We start from the raw sequence: 15,428 nt of genomic DNA, 5'->3' as shown, positions 1-15,428 counted from the left end.
GAGACAGAGAGAGCATGAGAGGGGGGAAGGTCAGAGGGAGAAGCAGGCTCCCTGCCGAGCAGGGAGCCCGATGCGGGACTCAATCCCGGGACTCCAGGATCATGACCTGAGCCGAAGGCAGTCGCTTAACCAACTGAGCCACCCAGGCGCCCTGCATCCATTTAGTTTTGACTGGAGAAGTGAAACTTTAACCAGAATGTATTAAATGTGGGTCTCAAATTTAGTCACAGGAAAGGGTTTTTAGCCCAACATTACCCCCTAGTGGGACACAAAAGAATAGATATTAACTAGGGTATGTGGGATGCAAATGAACAGGTGTAACTAGAGACTTTGCAGCTGGTCTGCTCTGTGACAAATACGGGGTCTCTTAAGAATACCATTTATTTATTTACTTACTTATTTTTTAAAGATTTTATTTATTTATTTATTTATTTATTTATTTATTTATTTATTTATTTATTTCAGAGAGAGAGTACGTGTGCAAGCATGAGCGGGGCAGGGATAGAGGGAGAGGGAGAAGCAGACTCCCCGCCGAGCAGGGAGCCCAACGAGGGGCTCGATCCTGGGATTCCAGGATCATGACCTGAGCCGAAGGCAGATGCTTAACGACTGAGCCACCCAGGTGCCCCTATCTGTTACAATTTTAAATGGGCATTTTACTCCTTCAATTCTATCCCAAGGAAATATTCTTTTCTATGCCACAAATGTCTTTACAATGATATTCACTCCCACAGTGTTTATAATATGAAGACTCTACCATAGTGAAAGCCCATCACCTGGAGAGGGAAGGCAGGTGTGGTATGGGATATTCCTTTTCTATGGAATATTGTGCTGCCATTAAGATAAATGAGGTAGATCTATATATTCCAACGTGAAAAGCTCTCTCTGACACTTAGGTGGGGAAAAAAGTGGAATCACAGAATAGAAGTGTATATAAATTCATAGAACAAATGGGCTTCAATCTATCAATGATGCTTACCTCCATGTAGGAAGAAGGAGTTGAGGAGCTAGTAAAGGAAGACTTTCTTTCCACGTAATTTTCTTTTGTTCAATATGGGTGTTCGTTTTCGACTGTTGCATCTGTGTATTACTTGTATGTAAAAAGCAAACAAAAAAATAAGTAGTATTATGTGATGTTCATGCAGATGCACTAATGTTTATTGGAGACTTCTTTACTGTAGGGTATAGAGAGTTTCGATTTAACAAAGTAGAAGGCTGTTCAGTGATAAGTCTTTCCACCAAGTGTCATTTTTCAAGAAATCTCAGCACGTGGGTAAACATTTTGCTGGAGAAATGTGTGAATCTGTAATCTTCCAGATAGTCTGTCCGAATCTTCCCTAGCCTGGTCACTGCCCAAGTCAGCACTGTTGACACGGGGCTCTAAACTGAGCTGTGTTGGGCGAGGTGGCAGCAGAGTTACAGCCTGAGGACCTCCAGCCCTTATTCTCTTCACTGCAAATCCCCAAACCTGGTCAAGCCACTGAAGAGACAACTTGCTCTACAAAAATCCTCCCTTTTGCTCCTCTCTACTCAGAAATAAGAAGGAATTCCAAAGGAGATTCTGAAATCCGCACGTCAACCTGTGGGTTTTATTAAAGCTACTTCACAGAATACTTCATTTTCAAAGGAGTTTATAATTTTATATTTTGCTTAAGTCTTTTAGGAAGTCCCCATACCCCAGTTAACTCCACCTCAGCAGGCATTTACAAATTCCCTGATTGCATGATGCATCTTCTTCTTCATGAGACCCGTGGCTGAGGAAATCATCCAGTGCCCCATCCCAAAACATTTTGTGCTTTTATTTTTTTCATGAACTCTTTCAAATGTCTTCTCAGCTTCAGTGAGCATTTCTTTGACTTCTCTCAAGAAGGACCCAGTGAATTCAGGTGTTAGTTCTCTACTTTTTCCCTTGTTCTGATGTACAGTTCTCTACTTCTCATTGTGAGAAGAGATACCGTGTTGTATCACACTGGGAATGCCTGATGTTTCAATTTATACAAAACTAATGTCCAAATACCTGATGCTCAGTCTCCCTTCTTGGCTCCTGGTGAAATGTCATATTGACCACATACTGTTCTATACCAAGATGTCTTTCGCTTCCAAAACTTGAAAAGTCAACACTCTCCTTTACATGTCGCTCTAGACCTAAAAAAGTTGCCACAGGAGTTGAGAGAGAGGTTAAAATAGCACACATGGGGCGCCTGGGTGGCTCAGTCGTTAAGCGTCTGCCTTTGGCTCAGGTCATGATCACAGGGTCCTAGGATCCAGCCCCACATCGGGCTCCCTGCTCAGCAGGAAGCCGGCTTCTCCCTCTCCCACTCCCTCTGCTTGTGTTCCCTCTCTCGCTGTCTCTGTCTGTCAAATAAATACAGAAAATCTTTAAAAAAATAGCACACATGGCTCACAGATTTTGACAGCATGACAGAGGATGCTGTAAATAATGTACCAAAACCAGCAGGGGGGAAAATGAATAAACTGTAATACTTTGTATGCTCTAGGTTCTTCTCCTCTCAGAATATGGACCAGTGCTGAAATTAGTCTCTAGATAGATAGACAGTGACTGACCATAACCATTCCTATTTGCTTGTTTATTTTTCTGCAGGAAGTTGGGATGGGAGGGGAACACAATTACACTGAAGTTTTAGAAAGATCATATAACAGCAGCTTAAAAGAGTAACTGGAGGGTATGAAGGGAGACTAGAGGCAGAAAAATAAAGTGGCCACCATCCCGCAATCTTTGTCCTTTCAAACACTTGCCACAAACATGAATGTGCACGTATGAAAGTGTGGCATCATGAACTTACAGACTTGATCATTTTCTTTCTTTTTTTTTTTTTAAAGATTTTTATTTATTTATTTGACAGAGAGCGACATAGCGAGAGAAGGAACACAAGCAGGGGGAGAGGGAGAGGGAGAAGCAGACTCCCCACTGAGCAGGGAGCCCGATGCGGGGCTTGATCCCAGGACCCTGGGATCATGACCCGAGCCGAAGGCAGACGCTTAACAACCGAGCCACCCAGGTGCCCCCATCATTTTCTTTCTTGCTTGCCAGTTTTTGGAGGAGTAATTCTATCATATTCAGCCTGACCAATAGCCAAGGGGCTATTTTGAATGACTGCCTTCCAGTTATTAAGAGAAACAGACCCAGTTAAGGAAAGGTGCATTGGAGTTGCCAGGGTCAGGGGCTATAAATCCATACATAGTCTTTCATCAGAGCATCAACCTCTGAGTCCCATTCTAGGTCACACTTTGAGGCATACAGGTTGACCATCAGATATTGTGCAAAGGTGTCAAGAAAAGACAAGCTGCTGAGACACTACTTGATCCATCACAGACTGAGCATGCTCTGTTCCTTTTTTTTTTTTAAGATTTTATTTATTTATTTGACAGAGAGAGACACAGTGAGAGAGGGAACACAAGCAGGGGGAGTGGGAGAGGGAGAAGCAGGCTCCCCACTGAGCAGGGAGCTCGATGCGGGGCTCGATCCCAGGACCCTGCGATCATGACCTGAGCCGAAGGCAGAGGCTTAACTACGGAGCCACCCAGGCACCTTGCTCTGTTCCTTTAAGTACAAAGCGATAGAGCTTCTCGTGTCATGTGGCAGGAAGTTGGGATTGCTACTTTTGTTTAAGGATAACCTATTTAAAAAAAAAAAAAGTATAGTTCAGAGTGATGAGGATAGATCAAATATTAATATGAGCCTCATAAAACCCTCTTGCACCAGGATGCCTGGGTGGCTCAGTGGGTTATGCATCTGCCTTCAGCTCAGGTCATGATCCTGGGATCCTGGGATCCTGGGATCGAGCACACATTGGGCTCTCTGCTCAGCGGGGGAGTCTGCTTCTCCCTCTCCCTCTGCCCTCCCCCTGCTCATGGTCTTTCTTTCTCATAAATAAACAAAATCTTTAAAAACAAAAACAAAAAACAAAAACCCTCGAACCTATCGACGAGTACAAAGCCAGAATGATCACATAATTGGGAATAGACAGAGGAACCCAGATTAAGAGTTGTTTAGAAAAAACAATGGATAGGTCTTGGTAACTAGATGTGGGTCATATGCTATCAGGAGGAATCAAAGATGACTCACATTTCTGGCTTCAGGTACTAATGTTCTTAATTAAGGTAAGGAATAACAAAGGGGAATATGTTACAGGGAGAACATAGCAAGTCCAGTTTTTGAGGTGCATATGGTACATTCATGAAATGAGAGTGTGGACAAAGCTTGGAACTCCCAAGGCACTCAGTACATACTTGTTGAATGAAACAGTTCAGGAGAGAAGCTTGAGCTGAGCTAACCCTCTCAAGTCAACAGCAGACAGATGGGAGTTGAAACAGTTGAAGTGGGTGAGCGCCTCCAGGGCAAGCAGTGGAGAAGACAATCTTAGAGGATCCTCGTGGTACCCATCATTCAGGGGGTCGCAAAGGAAGGCAGGCCAGGACAACTGATGGAGGCTTTGTCTGAGAGAGAAAAGGGAATCTGGAAAATACTGGTTTCACAAAGACCATGCAAGGGAGGAGGGAATTTTCATGTGGGAATGTCAACGGATCTAAACGTCACCGAGAAAGGAAGTAAATTAAGAACCAGAAAGCATCTGTTGGATTCAGGAATTTAGGAAAGCACTGGTGCCCTCAGCAGACACAGCTTCAGCCCAGTGGTGAACCCCCGAGTCATACTAAAGTGAAGGGAAGTCAGCCTGGAAATGAAAACATGGAGGTGGAAGATTGCACTACTCTTTCATGATGTTTGGGGCTGCAGCACAGTTGATAAATAGTAAATAGAGTGTGTAACAGAGTTAAGCAATTGAATATGTGAAGACGCTGAAGATAAAAGACAGAGGCGAAAGGATGTCAAGTTTTCTCCCAGATGGGGGAAGGAGAAATCCGATGGCAGGTACACATAAATTTGTAGTCGGGGGACCAAAAGTGGAGAGTTGCAACTGATAGCACGAGTTCTATCTGTGAATCAGATTTTTCACGTATGAGGGGGCAGGAGTGGGATTAGGGCACCTTAAGAAACCAGTCAAGAACGAAGATAGCTATTTTGGGATTAGAAGATTGGATTAGGGACCTGGAAAGGGACTGTTGAGTGGCAGTCGGGGCTCATCTGAAGACAAACACAATATTGTAGCAGCACAGCTCTAGGGTGTGAATTCCCCCCACCCCCAACAGCCCAGATGTGATTGAAGAGGGCAGATGTGTGTAATGTTCCAAGATTTGGGGATTGCAGAGTGGCCACTACAAGTCGTGGCCTCGGAAGGTGAAGGAAAATGGAGTCGAGAGGGCTGGGAAGACAGTGGTTGAAGAGAGGACCTCGGGATCGAACCTGGTGAGGAAATGCAGTGAGAGAAACGGCAAATTAACCGAGGCTTAGAAGACCGGGGTGCCATGTGCAGGTGCTGGGAGGGACTGAGTGGCAGAGTTAGGAGGTTCATGTTTCTGAGGCGCAGCGGGGGGGCGGCGATGAAAAGCCACCGAAATCAAGGTTGGCGTGTTTGCTGGAGTTTGTTGGAGTGTTCTTTCTATAGATGCTTAAGTTCCCCAGGTGGTGGCAAAAAAGGGGGGCAGAGAGGAAGTCTGTGATGTGGATGCTAAGTACTTGGTGAATGCCGGTGAGGGCTCAGGGAAACCCAGGTTGGTCGAGGCGACAGGGTACACAATTCTCTGACACAGCTCTCCCTGAGGCATAGAGTCTAGCTCCCTCGATTCCACTCTGACCTGGCCTGTGACTGCTTTGACCCCTAGAGTGTGGTGGGTGTGCCCCTACTCCAGGAGTGAGGGCGGAGGAAGAAGTCATGACCAACTCTTACCTTTATCACGATAGTGATTCTTAACTGGCTTGCCTGCTTCTACTGCTGTGCTTCTACATTATTCTCATTCGCATGCTCAGAATTACTCTTGAAATCTGAGTCAGAATATGCCTCCTCTGCTCCCGCCTTTAGGATGCTCCATCTCACTCAGAGTTAGAAGCAAGAGTCTTTTCACTGACCTCCGAGATCCTGTAAGATCTGCTTCCCTGTTACCGCTCCGCCTCACTGCTAACATGTTCCCTTTGCTCATCCGCAGCATCCTTAATATGCCTCAAACTTGCCAGGGAGCCCCCTCCTTCAGGGGCCTTTGTACTTGTGGCTCCTTTAGTCTGAAAAGCTCTTCCTTCAGGTATCTGCATGGCTCACTCAAAAGGCAGCTCTGTGAGGTCTTCTCTGAGCACCCCAGCATTTCAAGTCCTGCGTCTTTGCTTTATTTTTTTTTAATTGCCCATGTCACTCACATAACATATGGGGCATTTATCTTGCTCACTGTCTGTTTCCCTTATCTGAGTGTGAATTTCTCTTAAGGACAGGGATTTCTGATCTGTCATTCGCTGCTGTACCCTGGGTGCCTAAAACAGTATCTGGCGTATTGGAGGTGGGCGATAATCATGAAATAAGTAATTTCACCAGACTCATTCTAGGGCTCAAAAGATTATCTCCAGTCCAGTGTCAGGGATGTGGCATCAGTCTAGCCGATACTTGCCCCTGAAGGATTCTAAGGAGAGCTACAGGATTTTGGTTTGTAGAGCTCTGGCCTCTCTGTGAAGGGGTAAGAGAGGAAGCAGCTGGCTGTGAATCCAGGAAGCCCTAATCTATAGCTCCGCCCTCAGCCAGGTGCTTCTAGCTGCTTCTAGGTGCTGTGCGAACCCGCCTCCGGGCCACCAGGCACATTAACAAAAGCCCACAGGTAGAGAATCCGGGTCCTCGCCTTCTAAGCTCGCGCTGTGCCTATCCATCGATTCCTTTGTCTGGCTCCCTAAGCTTTCCTTTTAAAGAATTAGACTGTCAAGAATACGTTCAACAAAAGGCACGGGGCCCTAAACATTATGTAAAGAATCATCTTAAAGCTGAAAACTGTGTGAGATGCTTTGCACTCAGCACATCAACTGCTCTTCTCAGGTGAGAAGTGTTGGCTCTAACAGAGGCGCCTTCTTCCGGGATGGAGAGTGAAGAGCACCCATTCACAGCAGCCCTTCCCCAGAGGTATCTGAAATGAGGCAGCTGCAACACTCCCCGGGAGTCTCACTCTGTTAGATTCGAGAACTAAAATAGCTCTATGTGTAGACCCCCGAGACCAAGCTTCAGGCAGAGACCAGCCCAAGACTGGGAGGCTGCTATCGAATCTCTGGGGACAGGAAAGTGGGTCCTGCTGTGACAAAGACATACTGCGGGTTCCCAGTCCACATACCTCAGAGGGAGAGGAGGACGCTGTTGGCACGTGAGCCTTCTCATTGCCTGTGGTTCCCTTTGTGCTACTTCCACGTAGCTGTCCCCCCTCATATCCAGAATCAGACTGGAAGTAACTCTGGACGGATCGAGGCTAGATCTATGGTTTCTCTGACACACCCACTTCCCTAGCATCCAGGCTCCGAATGGTTTCTTCCTTTCCCCTGGCAGTAGCTTTCTCTTTTGAGTCTTCATAGGTAAAAGCTCCACTAAGGCCAAGGTCCAGTGCCCTGTAGCTAAGGGCTCAGGGGGATGCCAGTTCAAATCTATGAGGGTATACACAAGAGCCACCATCTGGAGGGTGTAATGATTATTAGCCTGGGAATCTAGTCATCCCAGAGCCAGATCCAAAGGGACCACTCAGAGATAGTCCATCACAATTAACTGAAAGAGAATAATCCATGGAGATACTAAAAAGACACAACACAACCATTAAAAACAAGCCAGGAACTTTAATCTTGTTTCAGAAAATGCTCTTTGAAATGCACTGCCTGCCTTCTGGAGGCTGAGGAGGATGAGCTGACAGGTCTATTTGTCTCATGGGCTAAGCTCTAAATAACCAACTCAAAGGCTTGGGGCTCCTCCGCATGTAGCCTAGAGAAGCAGACGGACTAAACATGGCCACTAGGTAATATGTTCCTGCTGTGACGCACCATGATGTGTCTGCACTGATGACGGCAGGATTACAAGCCGGCATGGACGGAGACATCTGCTTTCAGAGGGACGCACTGGTCAAAGTCCCTTTCTCAGTAACCATGGAAAATTCTGACTCCTCTTGTTTATCTGGGGCAAGACATTTAAACCCATACTTATTCCCCTCCCAAATCCATCTTTGATTTTGGCAAGGTAGAGGTGAGCAAGAGTATTGGATTTTTATTGTTCTTTCTTTTTTTTAAGATTTTATTTGAGAGAGTGAGAGTGAGAGAGTGAGCATGAGCAGGGGGAAGAGTAGAGGGAGAGGGAAAAGCAGACTCCCTGCCGAGCAAGGAGCCCGACACCAGGCTCAATCCCGGGACTCCAGGATCGTGACACCAACCGAAGGCAGATGCCCAACCGACTGAGGCACCCAGGCGCCCCTAGAGGTAGAAACACATGATGGAATAATGTGTAACCGTCTTAAAGTTAAATGAATTAAATGACTAGTTACTCAACTAGATACAAACTAAATGGTACTACAGTGTACTGATGAGGATGAAACAGAGGGATTTTCATCCTCTAATCTCTTCTGCAGGATAAGTTAAATAATTAGATAACTGGGGCGCCTGGGTGGCTCAGTCGGTTAAGCGTCTGCCTTCGGCTCAGGTCATGGTCCCAGGGTCCTGGGATGGAGCCCCGCATCGGGCTCCCTGCTCAGCGGGGAGTCTGCTTCTCCCTCTCCCACTCCCCCTGCTTGTGTTCCCTCTCTTGCTGTGTCCCTCTCTGTCAAATAAATAAATAAAATCTTTAAAAATAATAATAATAATTAGATAACTGATAAGCATTCTCATTTTATTTTTTATTTTTTTATTTTTTTATTTTTAAAGATTTTTATTTATTTGACAGAGAGATACATAGTGAGAGGGGAACACAAGCAGGGGAGTAGCAGAGGGAGAAGCAGGCTTCCTGCTGAGCAGGGAGCCCGATGTGGGGCTCGATCCCAGGACCCTGGGATCAGGACCTGAGCCGAAAGCAGACGCTTAATGACTGAGCCACCCAGGCGCCCCAGCATTCTCTTATTTTAAACACACCCATTCTCACGCACATCACTACATATTGTATTTATCTCAAAATATTTGCCTGTAAGCGCTGGTTTACTTAGTCAAATGGTTGTCCAAATAGAATCCCCCCCCCAAAGTTGTCAAAAGAGTCACGTTAGGGCGCCTGGGTGGCTCAGTTGGTTAAGCAACTGCCTTCGGCTCAGGTCATGATCCTGGAGTCCTGGGATCGAGTCCCACATCGGGCTCCCTGCTCAGCAGGGAGTCTGCTTCTCCCTCTGACCCTCCCCCCTCTCATGCTCGCTCTATCTCATTCTCTCTCTCAAATAAATAAATAAAATCTTTAAAAAAAAAAAAGAGTCACGTTATTGCCTTAGGTAGGAACTCAAGCACTGAAATAAAAGCCACATCTGAATATTTGATGTATTTTATTTGTTCACATTTGTCCTACTTGAGGTTAACACTACTTCATTGGACAGTTTAAAAATCATTCTGTAAACAAAATAAAAAACAGCAGCAAGAGTTAACATAAAAACACAATGCATCATAAAGGAATGTGTTGAAACGAACACTCTGAATAAGCAAAGAAAATGTGACCATGATGATGATTCAACAGGAGAGAAAACCTTCAACATCTGTAAAAGGCGAAACTGGAATAGTAATAAAATTTTTAAAAAAGCAAGAATCCAAAGTGCAGGTGCGCTAGTCTTCTTTTCCACATCCATTCAGGAAATAGATAGAGCATACTATTCTTTTAATAAAGTGACAAGTTCTGCTTTAAAACATTCAGGTATGTTATCTTGCAGATTGTTTTTTTAAGTTTACATGATCTCTACTTTACATTGATTTAACTGGAAAGATGATCATAGGCAATACGTGGCATAATTTCTTGAATCTATGTAGAGTATAGAAATGGTAAAGTTTGTTTTAGTTTTTGCTTTATTTGCAATGAGTAACAAGAAGCTGAAGATCCAGTATCAGAAGCATCAGTACTTTTACTCTTTCCAGAGGGGGAAAAAAAAATCCAGAGCCTTCTGTCTTCTTTGTTGCCATTTTCAGATTCTCTGTAACAAAAGACTGTTCATTTTCCCTGAATCCTGGTCAGCTGACTTAAATAATCAGAACAGTTTTCTAATGCAAAATCAATCTGGTATTGGTCTGGATTGATCAAATAGAAGTGTTATTCTGGTATATGTAAAAATCATGTACACGTTCATAATTGTTTAGAACCTCAGATGTTTCCTCCTTGAAAGGAAACATCTGTTGAACAGGATTTTTGAATAGAGGACTTTTATGAAATGTATTTCAAATCTTAAAAAATATTTTGAATGCCCCCTAAGATGGTATAGGATTTGCCTCAGCTGACAGTTTCTTTTCCTTTTGGGAACATTCTTGTGTTCGTGGCATTTCATTTTCCTTATGGGCCTAGTATCATTTAGAAAGCCCAAATACAAATGGCCGTTGCCTTATTTAGCATTAAACAGCACTGTTTTTAAACCATGTATACAGCTCCACAGCAAGATTAAGAAGTTAAAATACACACATATCACGGACAGATTCATCTTTTTTTTTTTTTTGGAATTCACTGAATAAACTGTATTCTGGGAAATCCCCCTCCCCCCAACACAGCGTACTGTACCTACATCGAGGTGTTTAAATATTTCTCCAACAGTTTTCGTTGTATTATATTATGAAAACACTAGGCTTCAAGCCGGGTCCTAATAAATATTTAATTTAAAAGGGAGAAAGGAACCCCAACACAGAACATTTAAAAAAACAAAACCAAAACCAAAACCAAAACCCTTCCCTTCCCTCCCCAACCCGTCCCCAATGAAGGCGCAGGTGTCAGCCTGACATGGCGGAGATCTCATAGTCACTGACCGAGGTGAGGGGCTTGCCCATCATCCGGATGTTTTTTGCACTGGTGATCCTGGCCATCATGCACACGGGCTTGTCAAAGTACTTCACCAGGGCCGGCTCAGTCAGGAGGGAGGCCAGGAACTGCTCGAAGGTGATGGCCCAGTCCCGGTCCAGGCTGGTGCTCCGGGGCAGTGCCCCCGTGCCCTGACCGCTGCGCACCAGGACTGTGTCCTCCCCAATGTCCTCGCAGTGCAGCTTGTCCTCCTCGTGGGAGCCGGCGCTCAGCACCGAGTACGAGGACATGGAGCTGTCGTCCTTGGTGTCATCGTCGGAAATCAGCATGGAGGAGCAGGCCCCGTTGTCCCGGGGAGAGGAGTCCTCCAGCTTAATGTCCTCCATCTGCCCTCCCAGGGAGTGCTCCTCACCCTCCCCGGTCAAGCTGGCCGGCAGGGGCTCAACAGACTCCACCACGTAGGGCTGGCTGGGCCCTTTCTTGGGGAAGAGCATGCCTGGGATGCCGCCCCCGCTCCCGCCCTCCTTTGCAGGCTGGGTGACAAAGAGCTTGCCGACTTCCCCAATCTCCAGCAGGAGGCTGGTCACCGCAGCCGTGGCGTGGTACAGCTCCTGCTCATTGGGGTCTTCGCTGAACATGTTGTACATTGTCTTACACAGCTCAATAAACTGCCCCTGAAAAGCGATTCGGAAAAACACAAAGGATGTGACCATTTCATGGGAAGCACAGAGGCAGGACTGAAGCGGGCCGGAAAGCGATTTGATATTAGGGGGCGCCTGGGTGGCTCAGTCGTTAAACGTCTGCCTTCGGCTCGGGTCGTGATCCCAGGGTCCTGGGATCGAGCCCTGAGTCAGGCTCCCTGCTCAGCGGGGAGCCTGCTTCTCCCTCTGCCGCTGCCGCTCCCCCTGCTCATGCTCTCTCTCTGTCTCTCCCTCTCTGTCAAATAAAATAATAAAATCTTAAAAAAAAAAAAATAGGGTTCCTGAAAGACCCTTGAAAAGTCCTAGATGTCGGATGAATTGACATGTTGTTTAAAGTCTCTTTACTCATGTTTCCATTCTTTTTAATTTGAAATTTTTCCAACATCCATAAACGTAGAAAGAATGAAATAATAAACCTTCGTGTACCTGTCACCTGAGGTCAAGAACGACTGTCAGACAGTTGCTCCACTAACTCTCTTATCCTCTGTTCGAGCACCGTAAGGAAATCCCAGACCTCATCCCATTTCACATCTCCACACTTCGGTGTGCTGCCCCCTCCCAGGGCACGTCTGCTGGTGTCCCCGGACTCCCCCCCACAGGGTTCATCTGCTCTCCTGATAGGCAACTCAGCACCGGCATCCTGCGTTACAATTACTTATATTGTCTCATCTGCCTCAGACATTTCAGCGTTTTAGGGACAAAATGTGTTAATAGCTATCTTTATAGCCGAGCACAGAAATTTGCCAACAGCATGAGCTTGTCTTTTGACTATCTGACAGTATTTTTTTTTTTAAGATTTTATTTATTTGAGAGAGAGAGAATGAGAGAGAGCGAGTACATGAGAGGGGGGAGGGTCAGAGGGAGAAGCAGGCTCCCCGCCGAGCAGGGAGCCCGATGCGGGACTCGATCCCGGGACTCCAGGATCATGACCTGAGCCGAAGGCAGTCGCTTAACCAACTGAGCCACCCAGGCATCCCTCTGACGGTATTTTTAATAACTGAAATGAGAATGCCTGTACTCTCAAAACTGAATATTTTGTGATTCACATTTTCTCTGCGGGGGTCACCTTCTCATGACTGAGCCTATTTTTGATGCACAAAAACATGCACAAAATAGATCCAAACAGATCCCAATTAAAATGCCGAGTTACCATTCTCTTTGAGGGGGACTTAACGCTACATTTTTCTGTGACTGGAAAACAGAGCTTCAACGTTCGAAATGAATGAACTGAAATGTTAAACACTTACCTGATTCAATTTGGGTAAATCCTTTGCGTTCTTTGATTTAGATTTATTTTCTGGAGTCCAGAGTCTCAGATAATTACGATTCTCTTGAGAATTCGCCCTCTTCCCTAAAATCCAAGTGTCAAGAAATAAGTATTCAAAGGTCAAGAAACAAGTGTCCAACCCGCAGTAAGGTAAATACGTGGAGGAGAGCATCCTTACCTCTGTCAGGTTGGAGACTCACTGTAACAAAGCCGTCATCTGCACCGTGCTTCCTTCTGCTATCCAACCCAACCACTGCCAAGAAAGAGAAGAAAAAGATTACAAGGTTATACAACAAACCCACAGATTCAGCATTTGTAGTAGAAAATAGAAAAGCCTCTAGGTCAGGTTGCCTTATTCAGCAAAACAAACAAAACAAAACCAAAACCAAAACCCAGTACACGGAGTTAAATTTGAATTTGAAATAAATAACCAATAATGCTTTAGTAGAAGTGAGCCTTAAATAGCACATGGAATATACTCATGCTAAACAAATGATTTTTTTATTTATCTCAAACTTAGCTTTTACTAGGTGTTCCCTATTTTACCCGACAGCCCTATTTCTCGGTAATGGATTCCCCCAGAATTATTTTTCACAAGTGGGGTTCAGTGTAGAATTAGGAATTAAAGGAACGATGTCACGTAGTCTTCCGTACTTAAAAAATGGTGGTGATGGCCCAATGAATGTCGATTTCCCTACCCTCTCTGTTACATCATCATCTTAACTTTATATACACGAGCCTGGTTTTCTGTCAGGCCCTGCAAAAGATCAAGAACTTTTTAAAAAAGAAATAAAAATCGATGTTGATAAAAGGGAAACCAAAAAATCCTACAAAATTCCTTACATTCATAATCTGGCATTTCAAAGATAGGACTTTCAAGGAAACCACTGATAACTGTTTTCCTTTTTCTTCTTAAAACGGAACATCACAGGGCACATAAGGACTTCAAAAAGGAGAGGTACGTATAACCCCCATTCCCATTCCATTTGTCAGCTCTCAGAATGCATTCCAGCACTTCTTCAATCATCCAAAAGATGGCTGGTTTGCCAGATATGGGACCTTCACTGAATTTAGCATCAGGTTAATCTCAGCAGCTTTTAAGACAGAGCGAGAACAATGTACTATATGTCACCAAGAAGTTCTTCTCCTCTTAATGTTGAAAGTGATTTAGGAAACCAGTAGATATTAAAAAATATTTAATATATGGTAAGTTTGTGCAATAGATATAATACAGCCATTTAAAAACCATGTTTCCAGAGACTGCTCACTGGACTTTAAATGAAAAAAGTAGTCTACAAAACTATAATAGGCAGTTTGATCCCAGGTTTATACATAGACATACATGTTATATGAATAAAAATGACAGAAAATATTTCAAGATACTGTTATCTTTGTATTATAAAATTTTAAGGTTATCTTTAGCTTATTTTATATATTATATTTTTAGAATTTCAACACAAAGCAATAATGATTTTGGAGTTAGAAAAACATTTTTTAAAAAGCAACTTTGATGATTATTAAATGCTACTGGCATGTGAGCATTGCTGAAGCATTCTGAAACAAGTGGATCCTTTTCTGAAATGAGTGTTTACTAAGAAAGACAGTGCTCACGTTTTGCAGCCAAAATACTATTGCTAACAAAGCTAAGAATATCATAGGACATGCGAAGACACTATGCTAAAAGCCTTCCTACATTATCTCATTAAATCCAATCTACACCCAAGAGGACAACTACCATCTCCATTTTCCACAGAAGGAAATTGAGACTCAGAAATACCAGGACCTACCTGAGGTCACCGGGGTCACAATATACAGAGCAGCAGAGTAGCATTCTGTCCACAGATCCTACCCTCAACTCGTATTGCCAATAATAAGACTGGATCCGGTTCACCCCTTTCTACTCAATCATAATAACATAGTTTGATAATAAATGGTGACTACACTTATCGTGATGAGCACTGAGTAATGTACAGAATAAATCACGTTGTACGGCTGAAACTAATATGACACTGTATGTTAATTATACTCCAATAATAATAATAATAAAAAGCTGGTCTAAACTCTGCTTATTTTGGAATGGCAAATTTAAGAGGCAAAAGGACCCAGGAGCAACCACATCTACTTTTGGACTTGGGTGAAGTCATGAAGCTTCACTGATGATGAATGAGAAGGTCAATAACTCACGCCAGCAGCAAGCTGAGCGACTCTGCTTAAATTCATACAAGACAAACAGGACATGACAATATATAAATTTGGAGATGTATACAATGAGTTGAATCACATCTATGTAGATCTAACAACTACATAAAGCAGAAGTGAGCACATTTTTTTTTTTTTGTAAGGGGCCAGAGAGTAAATATTTTAGGCTTTGCAGGCCATACTGTCTCTGTCTCAACTACTCAATTCTACCCCTGTAGCATGAAGGTAGCCAGAGGCGATATATAAATGAACAGCTTTAAAACTTTATTTCTAGGCACTGAAGTTTAAATTTCATATAATTTCCCCCTATCATGAATTATTATTCTACTTCTGATTTCTAGAAACCATTTAAAAATGTAAAAACCATTCTTAGTTCACAGGTTGTGCAAACAGACCGTGGGCCACATTTGGCCCACGGGCTGAGGTTTGCGGATGGCC

General features: G+C 44.1%; 1 protein-coding gene across 1 annotated transcript in view; it reads right to left on the bottom strand.

The window, feature by feature from the left end:
• Positions 1-10,609: 10,609 nt before the first annotated feature.
• Positions 10,610-15,428, bottom strand: part of TBC1D9 (TBC1 domain family member 9) — a 119,594-nt gene continuing 114,775 nt past the window's right edge. The window contains exons 19-21 of the mRNA XM_021679352.2: positions 12,970-13,044; positions 12,772-12,875; positions 10,610-11,497 (exon numbers count right to left, since the gene is read on the bottom strand). Of these exons, the coding sequence (XP_021535027.1) occupies positions 10,796-11,497; positions 12,772-12,875; positions 12,970-13,044 (881 nt within the window). The 3' untranslated portion in view covers positions 10,610-10,795. The remainder of the gene's footprint in view (positions 11,498-12,771; positions 12,876-12,969; positions 13,045-15,428) is intronic.

Source organism: Neomonachus schauinslandi, chromosome 2 (assembly GCF_002201575.2).
Source record: "Neomonachus schauinslandi chromosome 2, ASM220157v2, whole genome shotgun sequence".
Lineage (NCBI taxonomy): Eukaryota > Metazoa > Chordata > Mammalia > Carnivora > Phocidae > Neomonachus > Neomonachus schauinslandi.
This window is presented reverse-complemented; position numbering and strand designations above follow the sequence as displayed.